Raw genomic sequence first — 15,157 nt, 5'->3', positions numbered from 1 at the left:
GACTGAACTGTTCTACACTCTCTCTCTCACACACACACACACACACTCTCTCACTCAGGACTGAACTGTATATTAACTCTCTGTCTCTCTCACACACAGATACACACACACTCTCTCTTGACTGTGTGGACGCACACACACACACACACACACACACTTAATTTATATTGTTCATACTTACTGCACTACCTCTACCTGTCATCCGCTGCTATAGTTATATTTATGTTTATTCTATTTGCACTACCTCAACCGCTGCTGTGTATTTTTGCATAATTTTTTTTGCACAATACTTTTTTTTTTTTTTTTTTTTTTACATCATTTCACTTTATCTTATCTTATTTCACTTACATTCCAGTACACATGTTCTTTTCTTTCTTTTTCGGCGCTAAGTGTCCTGTGTTCTTTTGTGTTGTCTTTCTTGTATTTATTGTCTTTTGCACTGTCTTGTCTATGCTCTGTTTGCACCTAGCTGCACACTGTGCACTTTATGTGGCTAAGACAAACTTCTGTCCTAGCTCTGTGGTGGTGTTTTTTATGTTGAACTTTGTTGTTGTATGTTTATGTAGCACCAGGTCCTGGAGAAACGCTGTTTCATTTCACTCTGTACTGCATCAGCTATATGTGGTTGAAATGACAATAAAGCTTCTTGAATTTTGAATCTACTGCTTGGCCCATGATAGTATAAGCCATGTGACGTAGCATTAGCAAAGCTCCAGCATTGTACTCACACTGAAGATCCAGGACCACAGATGAGTTGTGATCTCCGTGCTGGTTTTGAGCTCTACAGTAGTATAAACCTCTGTGTGTAGAATCAGTGGTGTTGATGGTGAGATGGTTTCCGGTTCCTATCTGCTCTCCGTTCTCTCTGTACCAGGTGTAGTTCAGCACTGCTGGGTTTGCATCACTGCTGCAACTCAGAGACACTGAACTGCCCAAAAGCACTGAAGCAGATGGAGACACTGATACTGATGTGTTTCTAGGACCATCTGAAGGAGGAGGAACAGGAAGCTGTGAGATAAAGGTGTGATGGAATATTTCAATATAATCTAACCTTTGAGCCCTTGTTTGAACTTTTTCCAAAATATTTCCAAATGATTTTTTATTTGTTTGTTTTTGTATACTATACAGTAAGTGATTTATTATTATTATTATTATTATTATTATTATTATTATTATTATTATTATTAAGATATTTCAGAACTACAGCATTGGCTTAAACATATATGTTAGCATTAGTTGCAATTTAAGTTATGAAATAATTTTTTGACCAGACATGGTTGCCTTCACCTGATTCTGATTTCTTTTTGGAAAGATTCTTCCTTAAGAATGGTCAAGTTTAACATATCTTATCCAGATTTTACTCTGTGATGAATTAACATGAAACAGTTGATCTGAGTTCACTGCAAGACATGGAGTAAGAACCTGAAGTACAACACTGAGGAAAAGGTTTGGGAAGATATTATTGCTCACCCTCAAATATTTCAGTTTACAACAGATTTAGAGAAATGCAATTCAATATTGTACACAGAGTCTGAGTGATGGTAATCCCACAGCACCTTGATGAATAGGTTCTGGAGAAGTTTCTCTTGTAGGCACGTCCGTGTTGGACTGCCATATTTGCCTGGTGCTCTAATCACCGCTCTTGAAGGCAGTTATAAGGCAGATAGCAAGGATATACAGGGCCTCTATATCCTTGGAAGGGTTATGAGCAGCCAACTCGTCCTTCATCTCCTCAGAGAAACTCTGCACATAAGCCATCTAGAGAGCCTGGTTGTTCCAGCCTGAGCAAGCTGGCATGATTCGAAAATCAATGGTATAATTAGCTACTGAGCAGGCACCCTGGCACATCCAGAGGAGTAATGAAGCAGACCCCTCCCAACAGATTGGTAAAAGTGCTCCACAGTGCTGCAATGAATGAATCAATCCCAGGGTGGTCTTGCCGGTGGTTCTGGCAGACTCCTGTAACCCAGAGCTCTACCCGTTAAAAGGGCAATCATTTACGCTATCTTTACCCTATCTGAAGAAAACTGGGAAGTCTGCATTTCAAACACAGGGAAGCATTGCAGAATGAATGGGTTGCAGCCCTTTGGTTGTCCAGCATAGGACCATGATGGGGGCGGGGCAAGCACGTCTCAGCAACTGTGGGAGTCACTGACTCTGTAAGGCTGGATTGGGTGCTATTACCTGGGCCATTGTCTGTACAGCTAAGAAGACAAAAAAGTAACAAAATAGATTTTTGAGGGAAGAGTCCTAACTCTTGGCCTAAATCTCAATAAAACTCTAAATCCTGAACTGAGGAAAATCAGGTGGAATAGGAAATTACCTCTCAGAGAGATTACCACTCTGATACATGGCACAGACTATGTCCACATGCTGACTGAAAAAACACTGGGGTTTAAATAGCAGTGTGCACAGGTGCCATGTGTCAGTGCTGATTACCTGCACAAGACTGAATGTTTATTTTGATAGCATTTGGCAGTGTTTCAGTTGGCAAGTCTCATATTAGAATAAAGTAAAATAAAGCCCAGAACACGACTCGAATTCTACATACTGTGGCTAAGACCACAGGATATGGCTGAGAGAAAAATGTTTGAGATTCCTAGATTCCTTCTTACGACCGTGGTGGGTCTCATCAGCAAGAACGACGAGTCAGCATACAGAGAGGAGGTGCAACATCTAACAGCCTGGTGCAGAGCCAACAACCTGTCTCTGAACGTCGACAAGACCAAAGAGATGGTTGTTGACTTCAGGAGAGCACAGAGTGACCATTCTCCACTGTCCATCGACGGATCCTCGGTGGAGATCATCAAGAGCACCAAATTCCTTGGTGTCCATCTGGCGGAGAACTTCACCTGGTCACTCAACACCAGCTCCATCACCAAGAAAGCCCAGCAGCGCCTCTACTTCCTGAGGAGGCTGAGGAAAGCCCATCTCCCTCCCCCCATCCTGACTGTGTTCTACAGAGGGACCATGGAGAGCGTCCTGAGCAGCTGCATCACTGCCTGGTTTGGGAACTGCACCGTCTCAGATCACAAGACCCTTCAGGGGATAGTGAGGACAGACACACACCCCTCACACACACTCTAACACACCCCACACACCCCTCACACACACTCTTACACACCCCACACACCCCCCACACACACTCTTACACACCCCCCATACACCCCCCCCACACACACTCTTACACACCCCACACACCCCTCACACACACTCTTACACACCCCACACACCCCTCACACACACTCTTACACACCCCTCACACACACTCTTACACACCCCACACACCCCTCACACACACTCTTACACACCCCACACACCCCTCACACACACTCTTACACACCCCCCACACCCCTCACACACTCTCTTACACACCCCACACACCACTCACACACACTCTTACACCCCCCTCACACACACTCTTACACACCCCACACACCCCTCACACACACTCTTAAACACCCCTCACACCCCTCACACACACTCTTACACACCCCTCACACACACTCTTACACACCCCACACACCCCTCACCAACACTCTTACACACCCCACACACCCCTCACACACACTCTTACACACCCCCACACACCCCTCACACACACTCTTACACATCCCACACACCCCTCACACACACTCTTACACACCCCTCACACACACTCTAACACACCCCACACACCCCTCACACACACACTTACACACCCCACACACCCCTCACACACACTCTTACACACCCCACACACCCCTCACACACACTCTTACACACCCCACACACCCCTCACACACACTCTTACACACCCCACACACCACTCACACACACTCTTACACACCCCTCACACACACTCTTACACACCCCACACACCCCTCACACACACTCTTACACACCCCTCACACACACTCTTACACACCCCTCACACACACTCTTACACACCCCACACACCCCTCACACACACTCTTACACACCCCACACACCCCTCACACACACTCTTACACACCCCCACACACCCCTCACACACACTCTTACACACCCCACACACCCCTCACACACACTCTTACACACCCCTCACACACACTCTAACACACCCCACACACCCCTCACACACACTCTTACACACCCCTCACACACACTCTTACACACCCCACACACCCCTCACACACACTCTTACACACCCCTCACACCCCTCACACACACTCTTACACACCCCACACACCCCTCACACACACTTTTACACACCCCACACACCCCTCACACACACTCTTACACACCCCACACACCCCTCACACACACTCTTACACACCCCACACACCCCTCACACACACTCTTACACACCCCTCACACACACTCTTACACACCCCACACACCCCTCACACACACTCTTACACACCCCACACACCCCTCACACACACTCTTACACACCCCTCACACACACTCTTACACACCACACACACCCTTCACACACACTCTTACACACCCCACACACCCCTCACACACACTCTTACACACCACACACACCCCTCACACACACTCTTACACACCCCACACACCCCTCACACACACTCTTACACACCCCACACACCCCTCACACACACTCTTACACACCCCACACACCCCTCACACACACTCTTACACACCCCACACACCCCTCACACACTCTTACACACCCCACACACCCCACACACCCCTCACACACACACTTACCCACCCCACACACCCCGCACACACACTCTTACACACCCCACACACCCCTCACACACACTCTTACACACCCCTCACACACACTCTTACACACCCCACCCACCCCTCACACACACTGTTTCACACCCCCCCCACCCCCCACACACACTCTTACACACCCCACACACCCCTCACACACACTCTTACACACCCCTCACACACACTCTTACACACCCCACACACCCCTCACACACACTCTTACACACCCCACACACCCCTCACACACACTCTTACACACCCCACACACCCCTCACACACTCTTACACACCCCACACACCCCTCACACACACTCTTACACACCCCACACACCCCTCACACACACTCTTCACCCTCCTGCCATCTGGAAAGAGGTACCAGAGCATTCGGGCCTCACAACCAGACTGTGTAACAATTTCTTTCCTCAAGCCATCAGGCTCCACAACAATCTGGACTGAACTGTTCTACACTCTCTCTCTCACACACACACACACACACTCTCTCACTCAGGACTGAACTGTATATTAACTCTCTGTCTCTCTCACACACAGATACACACACACTCTCTCTTGACTGTGTGGACGCACACACACACACACACACACACACACACTTAATTTATATTGTTCATACTTACTGCACTACCTCTACCTGTCATCCGCTGCTATAGTTATATTTATGTTTATTCTATTTGCACTACCTCAACCGCTGCTGTGTATTTTTGCATAATTTTTTTTGCACAATACTTTTTTTTTTTTTTTTTTTTTTACATCATTTCACTTTATCTTATCTTATTTCACTTACATTCCAGTACACATGTTCTTTTCTTTCTTTTTCGGCGCTAAGTGTCCTGTGTTCTTTTGTGTTGTCTTTCTTGTATTTATTGTCTTTTGCACTGTCTTGTCTATGCTCTGTTTGCACCTAGCTGCACACTGTGCACTTTATGTGGCTAAGACAAACTTCTGTCCTAGCTCTGTGGTGGTGTTTTTTATGTTGAACTTTGTTGTTGTATGTTTATGTAGCACCAGGTCCTGGAGAAACGCTGTTTCATTTCACTCTGTACTGCATCAGCTATATGTGGTTGAAATGACAATAAAGCTTCTTGAATTTTGAATCTACTGCTTGGCCCATGATAGTATAAGCCATGTGACGTAGCATTAGCAAAGCTCCAGCATTGTACTCACACTGAAGATCCAGGACCACAGATGAGTTGTGATCTCCGTGCTGGTTTTGAGCTCTACAGTAGTATAAACCTCTGTGTGTAGAATCAGTGGTGTTGATGGTGAGATGGTTTCCGGTTCCTATCTGCTCTCCGTTCTCTCTGTACCAGGTGTAGTTCAGCACTGCTGGGTTTGCATCACTGCTGCAACTCAGAGACACTGAACTGCCCAAAAGCACTGAAGCAGATGGAGACACTGATACTGATGTGTTTCTAGGACCATCTGAAGGAGGAGGAACAGGAAGCTGTGAGATAAAGGTGTGATGGAATATTTCAATATAATCTAACCTTTGAGCCCTTGTTTGAACTTTTTCCAAAATATTTCCAAATGATTTTTTATTTGTTTGTTTTTGTATACTATACAGTAAGTGATTTATTATTATTATTATTATTATTATTATTATTATTATTATTATTATTATTAAGATATTTCAGAACTACAGCATTGGCTTAAACATATATGTTAGCATTAGTTGCAATTTAAGTTATGAAATAATTTTTTGACCAGACATGGTTGCCTTCACCTGATTCTGATTTCTTTTTGGAAAGATTCTTCCTTAAGAATGGTCAAGTTTAACATATCTTATCCAGATTTTACTCTGTGATGAATTAACATGAAACAGTTGATCTGAGTTCACTGCAAGACATGGAGTAAGAACCTGAAGTACAACACTGAGGAAAAGGTTTGGGAAGATATTATTGCTCACCCTCAAATATTTCAGTTTACAACAGATTTAGAGAAATGCAATTCAATATTGTACACAGAGTCTGAGTGATGGTAATCCCACAGCACCTTGATGAATAGGTTCTGGAGAAGTTTCTCTTGTAGGCACGTCCGTGTTGGACTGCCATATTTGCCTGGTGCTCTAATCACCGCTCTTGAAGGCAGTTATAAGGCAGATAGCAAGGATATACAGGGCCTCTATATCCTTGGAAGGGTTATGAGCAGCCAACTCGTCCTTCATCTCCTCAGAGAAACTCTGCACATAAGCCATCTAGAGAGCCTGGTTGTTCCAGCCTGAGCAAGCTGGCATGATTCGAAAATCAATGGTATAATTAGCTACTGAGCAGGCACCCTGGCACATCCAGAGGAGTAATGAAGCAGACCCCTCCCAACAGATTGGTAAAAGTGCTCCACAGTGCTGCAATGAATGAATCAATCCCAGGGTGGTCTTGCCGGTGGTTCTGGCAGACTCCTGTAACCCAGAGCTCTACCCGTTAAAAGGGCAATCATTTACGCTATCTTTACCCTATCTGAAGAAAACTGGGAAGTCTGCATTTCAAACACAGGGAAGCATTGCAGAATGAATGGGTTGCAGCCCTTTGGTTGTCCAGCATAGGACCATGATGGGGGCGGGGCAAGCACGTCTCAGCAACTGTGGGAGTCACTGACTCTGTAAGGCTGGATTGGGTGCTATTACCTGGGCCATTGTCTGTACAGCTAAGAAGACAAAAAAGTAACAAAATAGATTTTTGAGGGAAGAGTCCTAACTCTTGGCCTAAATCTCAATAAAACTCTAAATCCTGAACTGAGGAAAATCAGGTGGAATAGGAAATTACCTCTCAGAGAGATTACCACTCTGATACATGGCACAGACTATGTCCACATGCTGACTGAAAAAACACTGGGGTTTAAATAGCAGTGTGCACAGGTGCCATGTGTCAGTGCTGATTACCTGCACAAGACTGAATGTTTATTTTGATAGCATTTGGCAGTGTTTCAGTTGGCAAGTCTCATATTAGAATAAAGTAAAATAAAGCCCAGAACACGACTCGAATTCTACATACTGTGGCTAAGACCACAGGATATGGCTGAGAGAAAAATGTTTGAGATTCCTAGATTCCTTCTTACGACCGTGGTGGGTCTCATCAGCAAGAACGACGAGTCAGCATACAGAGAGGAGGTGCAACATCTAACAGCCTGGTGCAGAGCCAACAACCTGTCTCTGAACGTCGACAAGACCAAAGAGATGGTTGTTGACTTCAGGAGAGCACAGAGTGACCATTCTCCACTGTCCATCGACGGATCCTCGGTGGAGATCATCAAGAGCACCAAATTCCTTGGTGTCCATCTGGCGGAGAACTTCACCTGGTCACTCAACACCAGCTCCATCACCAAGAAAGCCCAGCAGCGCCTCTACTTCCTGAGGAGGCTGAGGAAAGCCCATCTCCCTCCCCCCATCCTGACTGTGTTCTACAGAGGGACCATGGAGAGCGTCCTGAGCAGCTGCATCACTGCCTGGTTTGGGAACTGCACCGTCTCAGATCACAAGACCCTTCAGGGGATAGTGAGGACAGACACACACCCCTCACACACACTCTAACACACCCCACACACCCCTCACACACACTCTTACACACCCCACACACCCCTCACACACACTCTTACACACCCCACACACACACCCCTCACACACACTCTTACACACCCCACACACCCCTCACACACACTCTTACACACCCCACACACCCCTCACACACACTCTTACACACCCCACACACCACTCACACACACTCTTACACACCCCTCACACACACTCTTACACACCCCACACACCCCTCACACACACTCTTACACACCCCTCACACCCCTCACACACACTCTTACACACCCCTCACACACACTCTTACACACCCCTCACACACACTCTTACACACCCCACACACCCCTCACACACACTCTTACACACCCCTCACACCCCTCACACACACTCTTACACACCCCTCACACACACTCTTACACACCCCACACACCCCTCACACACACTCTTACACACCCCACACACCCCTCACACACACTCTTACACACCCCACACACCCCTCACACACACTCTTACACACCCCACACACCCCTCACACACACTCTTACACACCCCTCACACACACTCTTACACACCCCACACACCCCTCACACACACTCTAACACACCCCACACACACACCCCTCACACACACTCTTACACACCCCACACACCCCTCACACACACTCTTACACACCCCACACACCCCTCACACACACTCTTACACACCCCACACACCACTCACACACACTCTTACACACCCCTCACACACACTCTTACACACCCCACACACCCCTCACACACACTCTTACACACCCCTCACACACACTCTTACACACCCCTCACACACACTCTTACACACCCCACACACCCCTCACACACACTCTTACACACCCCACACACCCCTCACACACACTCTTACACACCCCACACACCCCTCACACACACTCTTACACACCCCACACACCCCTCACACACACTCTTACACACCCCTCACACACACTCTAACACACCCACACACCCCTCACACACACTCTTACACACCCCACACACCCCTCACACACACTCTTACACACCCCACACACCCCTCACACACACTCTTACACACCCCTCACACACACTCTTACACACCCCACACACCCCTCACACACACTTTTACACACCCCACACACCCCTCACACACACTCTTACACACCCCACACACCCCTCACACACACTCTTACACACCCCACACACCCCTCACACACACTCTTACACACCCCTCACACACACTCTTACACACCCCACACACCCCTCACACACACTCTTACACACCCCACACACCCCTCACACACACTCTTACACACCCCTCACACACACTCTTACACACCCCACACACCCCTCACACACACTCTTACACACCCCACACACCCCTCACACACACTCTTACACACCCCACACACCCCTCACACACACTCTTACACACCCCACACACCCCTCACACACTCTTACACACCCCACACACCCCACACACCCCTCACACACACACTTTCCCACCCCACACACTCCTCACACACACTCTTACACACACCACACGCCCCTCACACACACTCTTACACACCCCTCACACACACTCTTACACACCCCACCCACCCCTGAGACACACTCTTACACACTCCACACACCCCTCACACACACTCTTACACACCCCACACACCCCTCACACACACTCTTACACACCCCTCACACACACTCTTACACACCCCACACACCCCTCACACACACTCTAACACACCCCACACACACACCCCTCACACACACTCTAACACACCCCACACACACCCCTCACACACACTCTTACACACCCCACACACCCCTCACACACACTCTTACACACCCCACACACCCCTCACACACACTCTAACACACCCCACACACACACCCCTCACACACCCCTCACACACCCCACACACACACTCTTACACACCCCACACACACACCCCTCACACACACTCTTACACACCCCACACACACACCCCTCACACACACTCTTACACACCCCACACACCCCTCACACACACTCTTACACACCCCACACACCCCTCACACACACTCTTACACACCCCACACACCCCTCACACACACTCTTACACACCCCACACACCACTCACACACACTCTTACACACCCCTCACACACACTCTTACACACCCCACACACCCCTCACACACACTCTTACACACCCCTCACACCCCTCACACACACTCTTACACACCCCTCACACCCCTCACACACACTCTTACACACCCCACACACCCCTCACACACACTCTTACACACCCCACACACCCCTCACACACACTCTTACACACCCCACACACCCCTCACACACACTCTTACACACCCCTCACACCCCTCACACACACTCTTACACACCCCTCACACCCCACACACACACTCTTACACACCCCACACACCCCTCACACACACTCTTACACACCCCACACACCCCTCACACACACTCTTACAAACCCCACACACCCCTCACACACACTCTTACACACCCCACACACCCCTCACACACACTCTTACACACCCCACACACACTCTTACACTCCCCTCACACACACTCTTACACACCCCTCACACACACTCTTACACACCCCACACACCCCTCATACCCCTCACACACACTCTTACACACCCCACACACCCCTCACACACACTCTTACACACACACTCTTACACACCCCACACACCCCACACACCCCTCACACACACTCTAACACACCCCTCACACACACTCTTACACACCCCACACACCCCTCACACACACTCTTACACACCCCTCACACACCCCTCACACACACTCTTACACACCCCACACACCCCTCACACACACTCTTACACACCCCACACACCCCTCATACACACTCTTACACACCCCTCACACACACTCTTACACACCCCACACACACACTCTTACACACCCCACACACCCCTCACACACACTCTTACACACCCCTCACACACACTCTTACACACCCCTCACACACCCCTCACACACACTCTTACACACCCCTCACACACCCCTCACACACACTCTTACACACCCCACACACCCCACACACCCCTCACACACACTCTTACACACCCCTCACACACACTCTTACACACCCCACACACCCCTCACACACACTCTTACACACCCCTCAGACCCCTCACACACACTCTTACCCACCCCACACACCCCTCACACACACTCTTACACACCCCTCACACCCCTCACACACACTCTTACATACCCCACACACCCCACACACACACTCTTACACACCCCACACACCCCTCACACACACTCTTACACACCCCACACACCCCTCACACACACTCTTACACACCCCTCACACACCCCTCACACACACTCTTACACACCCCACACACCCCTCACACAAACTCTTACACACCCCACACACCCCTCATACACACTCTTACACACCCCTCACACACACTCTTACACACCCCACACACACACTCTTACACACCCCACACACCCCTCACACACACTCTTACACACCCCACACACCCCTCACACACACTCTTACACACCCCACACACCCCTCACACACACTCTTACACACCCCTCACACACACTCTTACACACCCCACACACCCCTCACACACACTCTTACACACCCCTCACACCCCTCACACGCACTCTTACACACCCCACACACCCCTCACACACACTCTTACACACCCCTCACACCCCCCACACACACTCTTACACACCCCACACACCCCACACACACACTCTTACACACCCCACACTTCTCACACCCCTCACACACACTCTTACACACCCCACACACCCCTCACACACACTCTTACACACCCCACACACCCCTCACACACACTCTTACACACCCCACACACCCCTCACACACACTCTTACACATCCCGCACACCCCTCACACACACTCCTACACACGCCACACACCCCTCACACACACTCTTACACACCCCACACACACACTCTTACACACCCCACACATCCCTCACACACACTCTTACACACCCCACACACCCCTCACACACACTCTTACACACCCCACACACCCCTCACACACACTCTTACACACCCCACACACCCCTCACACACACTCTTACACACCCCACACACCCCTCACACACACTCTTACACACCCCACACACCCCTCACACACACTCTTACACACCCCTCACACACCCCACACACACACTCTTACACACCCCACACACCCCTCACACACACTCTTACACACCCCACACACCCCTCACACACACTCTTCACCCTCCTGCCATCTGGAAAGAGGTACCGGAGCATTCGGGCCTCACAACCAGACTGTGTAACAGTTTCTTTCCTCAAGCCATCAGGCTCCTCAACACTCAGGACTGAACTGTTCTACACTCTCACACACACACACACACACACACACAGACACACACACACACACACTCTCACTCAGTACTGAACTGTATATTAACTCTCTGTCTCTCTCACAAACAGATACACACACTCTCTCTTGACTGTGTGGACACACACACACACACACACACACACACACATAATTTATATTGTTCATACTTACTGCACTACCTCTACCTGTCATCTGCTGCTATAGTTATATTTATGTTTATTCTATTTGCACTACCTCAACCGCTGCTGTGTATTTTTGCACAATTTTTTTTGCACAATACTTTTTTTTACATCATTTCACTTTATCTTATCTTATTTCACTTACATTCCAGTACACATGTTCTTTTCTTTCTTGTCGGCGCTAAGTGTCCTGTGTTCTTTTGTGTTGTCTTTCTTGTATTTATTGTCTTTTGCACTGTCTTGTCTATGCTCTGTTTGCACCTAGCTGCACACTGTGCACTTTATGTGGCTGAGACAAATTTCTGTCCTAGCTCTGTGGTGGTGTTTGTTGTTTTGTGTTGAACTTTGTTGTTGTATGTTTATGTAGCACCAGGTCCTGGAGAAACGCTGTTTCATTTCACTCTGTACTGCATCAGCTATATGTGGTTGAAATGACAATAAAGCTTCTTGAATCTTGAATCTACTGCTTGGCCCATGATAGTATAAGCCATGTGACGTAGCATTAGCAAAGCTCCAGCATTGTACTCACACTGAAGATCCAGGACCACAGATGAGTTGTGATCTCCGTGCTGGTTTTGAGCTCTACAGTAGTATAAACCTCTGTGTGTAGAATCAGTGGTGTTGATGGTGAGATGGTTTCCGGTTCCTATCTGCTCTCCGTTCTCTCTGTACCAGATGTAGTTCAGCACTGCTGGGTTTGCATCACTGCTGCAACTCAGAGACACTGAACTGCCCAAAAGCACTGAAGCAGATGGAGACACTGATACTGATGTGTTTCTAGGACCATCTGAAGGAGGAGGAACAGGATTTAGGAGACTCTATAAATCATTTAAAGTGTACTGAATGTGAATTGATGAAGTAACACTTACACAGAACATGTAGAGTACGAGAGCTCTGTGCTGATTTGTTCTGGTTCTGGAGCTGGTAGGTGGTGGTGCAGGTGAAAGTGAGTCCATGATGCAGGTGAGTAGCGTTGAAGTTCAGCTGAGAGGAGCTGAAGCTGGTGTTGTGGTTCTGCTCCTGTCTTCTCTCCTCAGGCAGGAAGTTCCATGTAAAAGTGGGAGGATTTAAGAGACATGGAGCAGATGGAGCAGAGCAAATGAGTCTCACTGAAGTTCCCTCCACCACCTCATTCTGGTCCTCCACCTCCCCCTGATCCTCCTTATACAGTGTTATTGAGGGTCTGATTGGAGAGTCTGAGATAAACACACAGTATCACATTAGAGATGAGTTTTAAATGTGTTCCAGTGGATCATTAGTGTAATTACAGTTACACTGTACACACACACACACACACACATACACACACACACACAGACGCACAAACACACAAACACACACACACACACACACACACACACACGCACACACAAACACACGCAGAAGCACACATACACACACACACACTGCTGCAGCTCTCACCTCGCACTCTTAGAGATACTGGTGATCTATAAGTGTATTTTAGAGATCCAGTAGCCTCTAATCTAAAGTAATATTTTCCTCTGTCTCTCTCACTGATGTTGTAGAAGATGGTGGTGCAGTTCTTCATGAGGAGATCTCCTATAATTTCACCTTCAATCTTGTTCTCTGTAGTTACTTTAGAGTTAAAGACTTTATTACTGTTACCATCAGTGCCGTTTAATAACCAGATTCCTGTAGAATCTCTCTGGAGGTCTTTATCGTATTGTTCTTCAATCTGAAATCTGCAGGGTATGAGAACACAGAGTCCTCTCAGAGCTTCTACACTCTCTGGTAGAGTGATGGAGAATTCTCTACACAACACAGCTGTAAACACACACACACACACACACACATGATCATTACTACAGTGACACACACACAGTGTTTCTGTAAAGTGTGAATAAATATTCAGTCCAAACTGCAGTTGTGTTACAGAATCACACCAAACTGATTGAGTTACTGCCTGAGTTTAACACACTTACATTATCAGGTCACACATTAAATATAAATTCTACACAAACCTTGAAACAGAAAACAAACAACCATGAGTTTCATCTCTGTGTTCAGGAAAGATCACCTGGAGAAGAGACTAACACACACACACACACACACACACACACACACACACATGGATGAGTTGATAAAGTACAGTTTGAGTCTGAAATAAATCATGTTTAGTGTCAATGTTCCAGATTGTGCTTGATGTCATTTATAATCAGATCTGATGTTTGTTCAGTGATCAGTTTTATTATTTCCTCTTTTATTGACTCTCTCTCTTTTATATTAGCTGCTGTTGGTCTCCACTGAGCTCCACATGTGAAAATAGTTCTCCCTCTCATCTCATTTCTTCAC

General features: G+C 47.8%; 1 protein-coding gene across 1 annotated transcript in view; it reads right to left on the bottom strand.

The window, feature by feature from the left end:
- LOC131370088 (B-cell receptor CD22-like) overlaps positions 1-14,926 on the bottom strand; it is a 47,736-nt gene extending 32,810 nt beyond the window's left edge. Inside the window, exons 1-6 of the mRNA XM_058417171.1 lie at positions 14,827-14,926; positions 14,267-14,629; positions 13,714-14,040; positions 13,374-13,631; positions 5,895-6,152; positions 729-986 (exon numbers count right to left, since the gene is read on the bottom strand). Coding sequence (XP_058273154.1) covers positions 729-986; positions 5,895-6,152; positions 13,374-13,631; positions 13,714-14,040; positions 14,267-14,629; positions 14,827-14,860 — 1,498 coding nt within the window. The 5' untranslated portion in view covers positions 14,861-14,926. The remainder of the gene's footprint in view (positions 1-728; positions 987-5,894; positions 6,153-13,373; positions 13,632-13,713; positions 14,041-14,266; positions 14,630-14,826) is intronic.
- Between the last annotated feature and the right edge of the window lie 231 nt (positions 14,927-15,157).

The sequence above is a fragment of the Hemibagrus wyckioides genome, linkage group LG19 (assembly GCF_019097595.1).
Source record: "Hemibagrus wyckioides isolate EC202008001 linkage group LG19, SWU_Hwy_1.0, whole genome shotgun sequence".
NCBI lineage: Eukaryota > Metazoa > Chordata > Actinopteri > Siluriformes > Bagridae > Hemibagrus > Hemibagrus wyckioides.
Note: the sequence above shows the minus strand (reverse complement) of the source record. Positions and strands in the feature narration are given on the sequence as shown.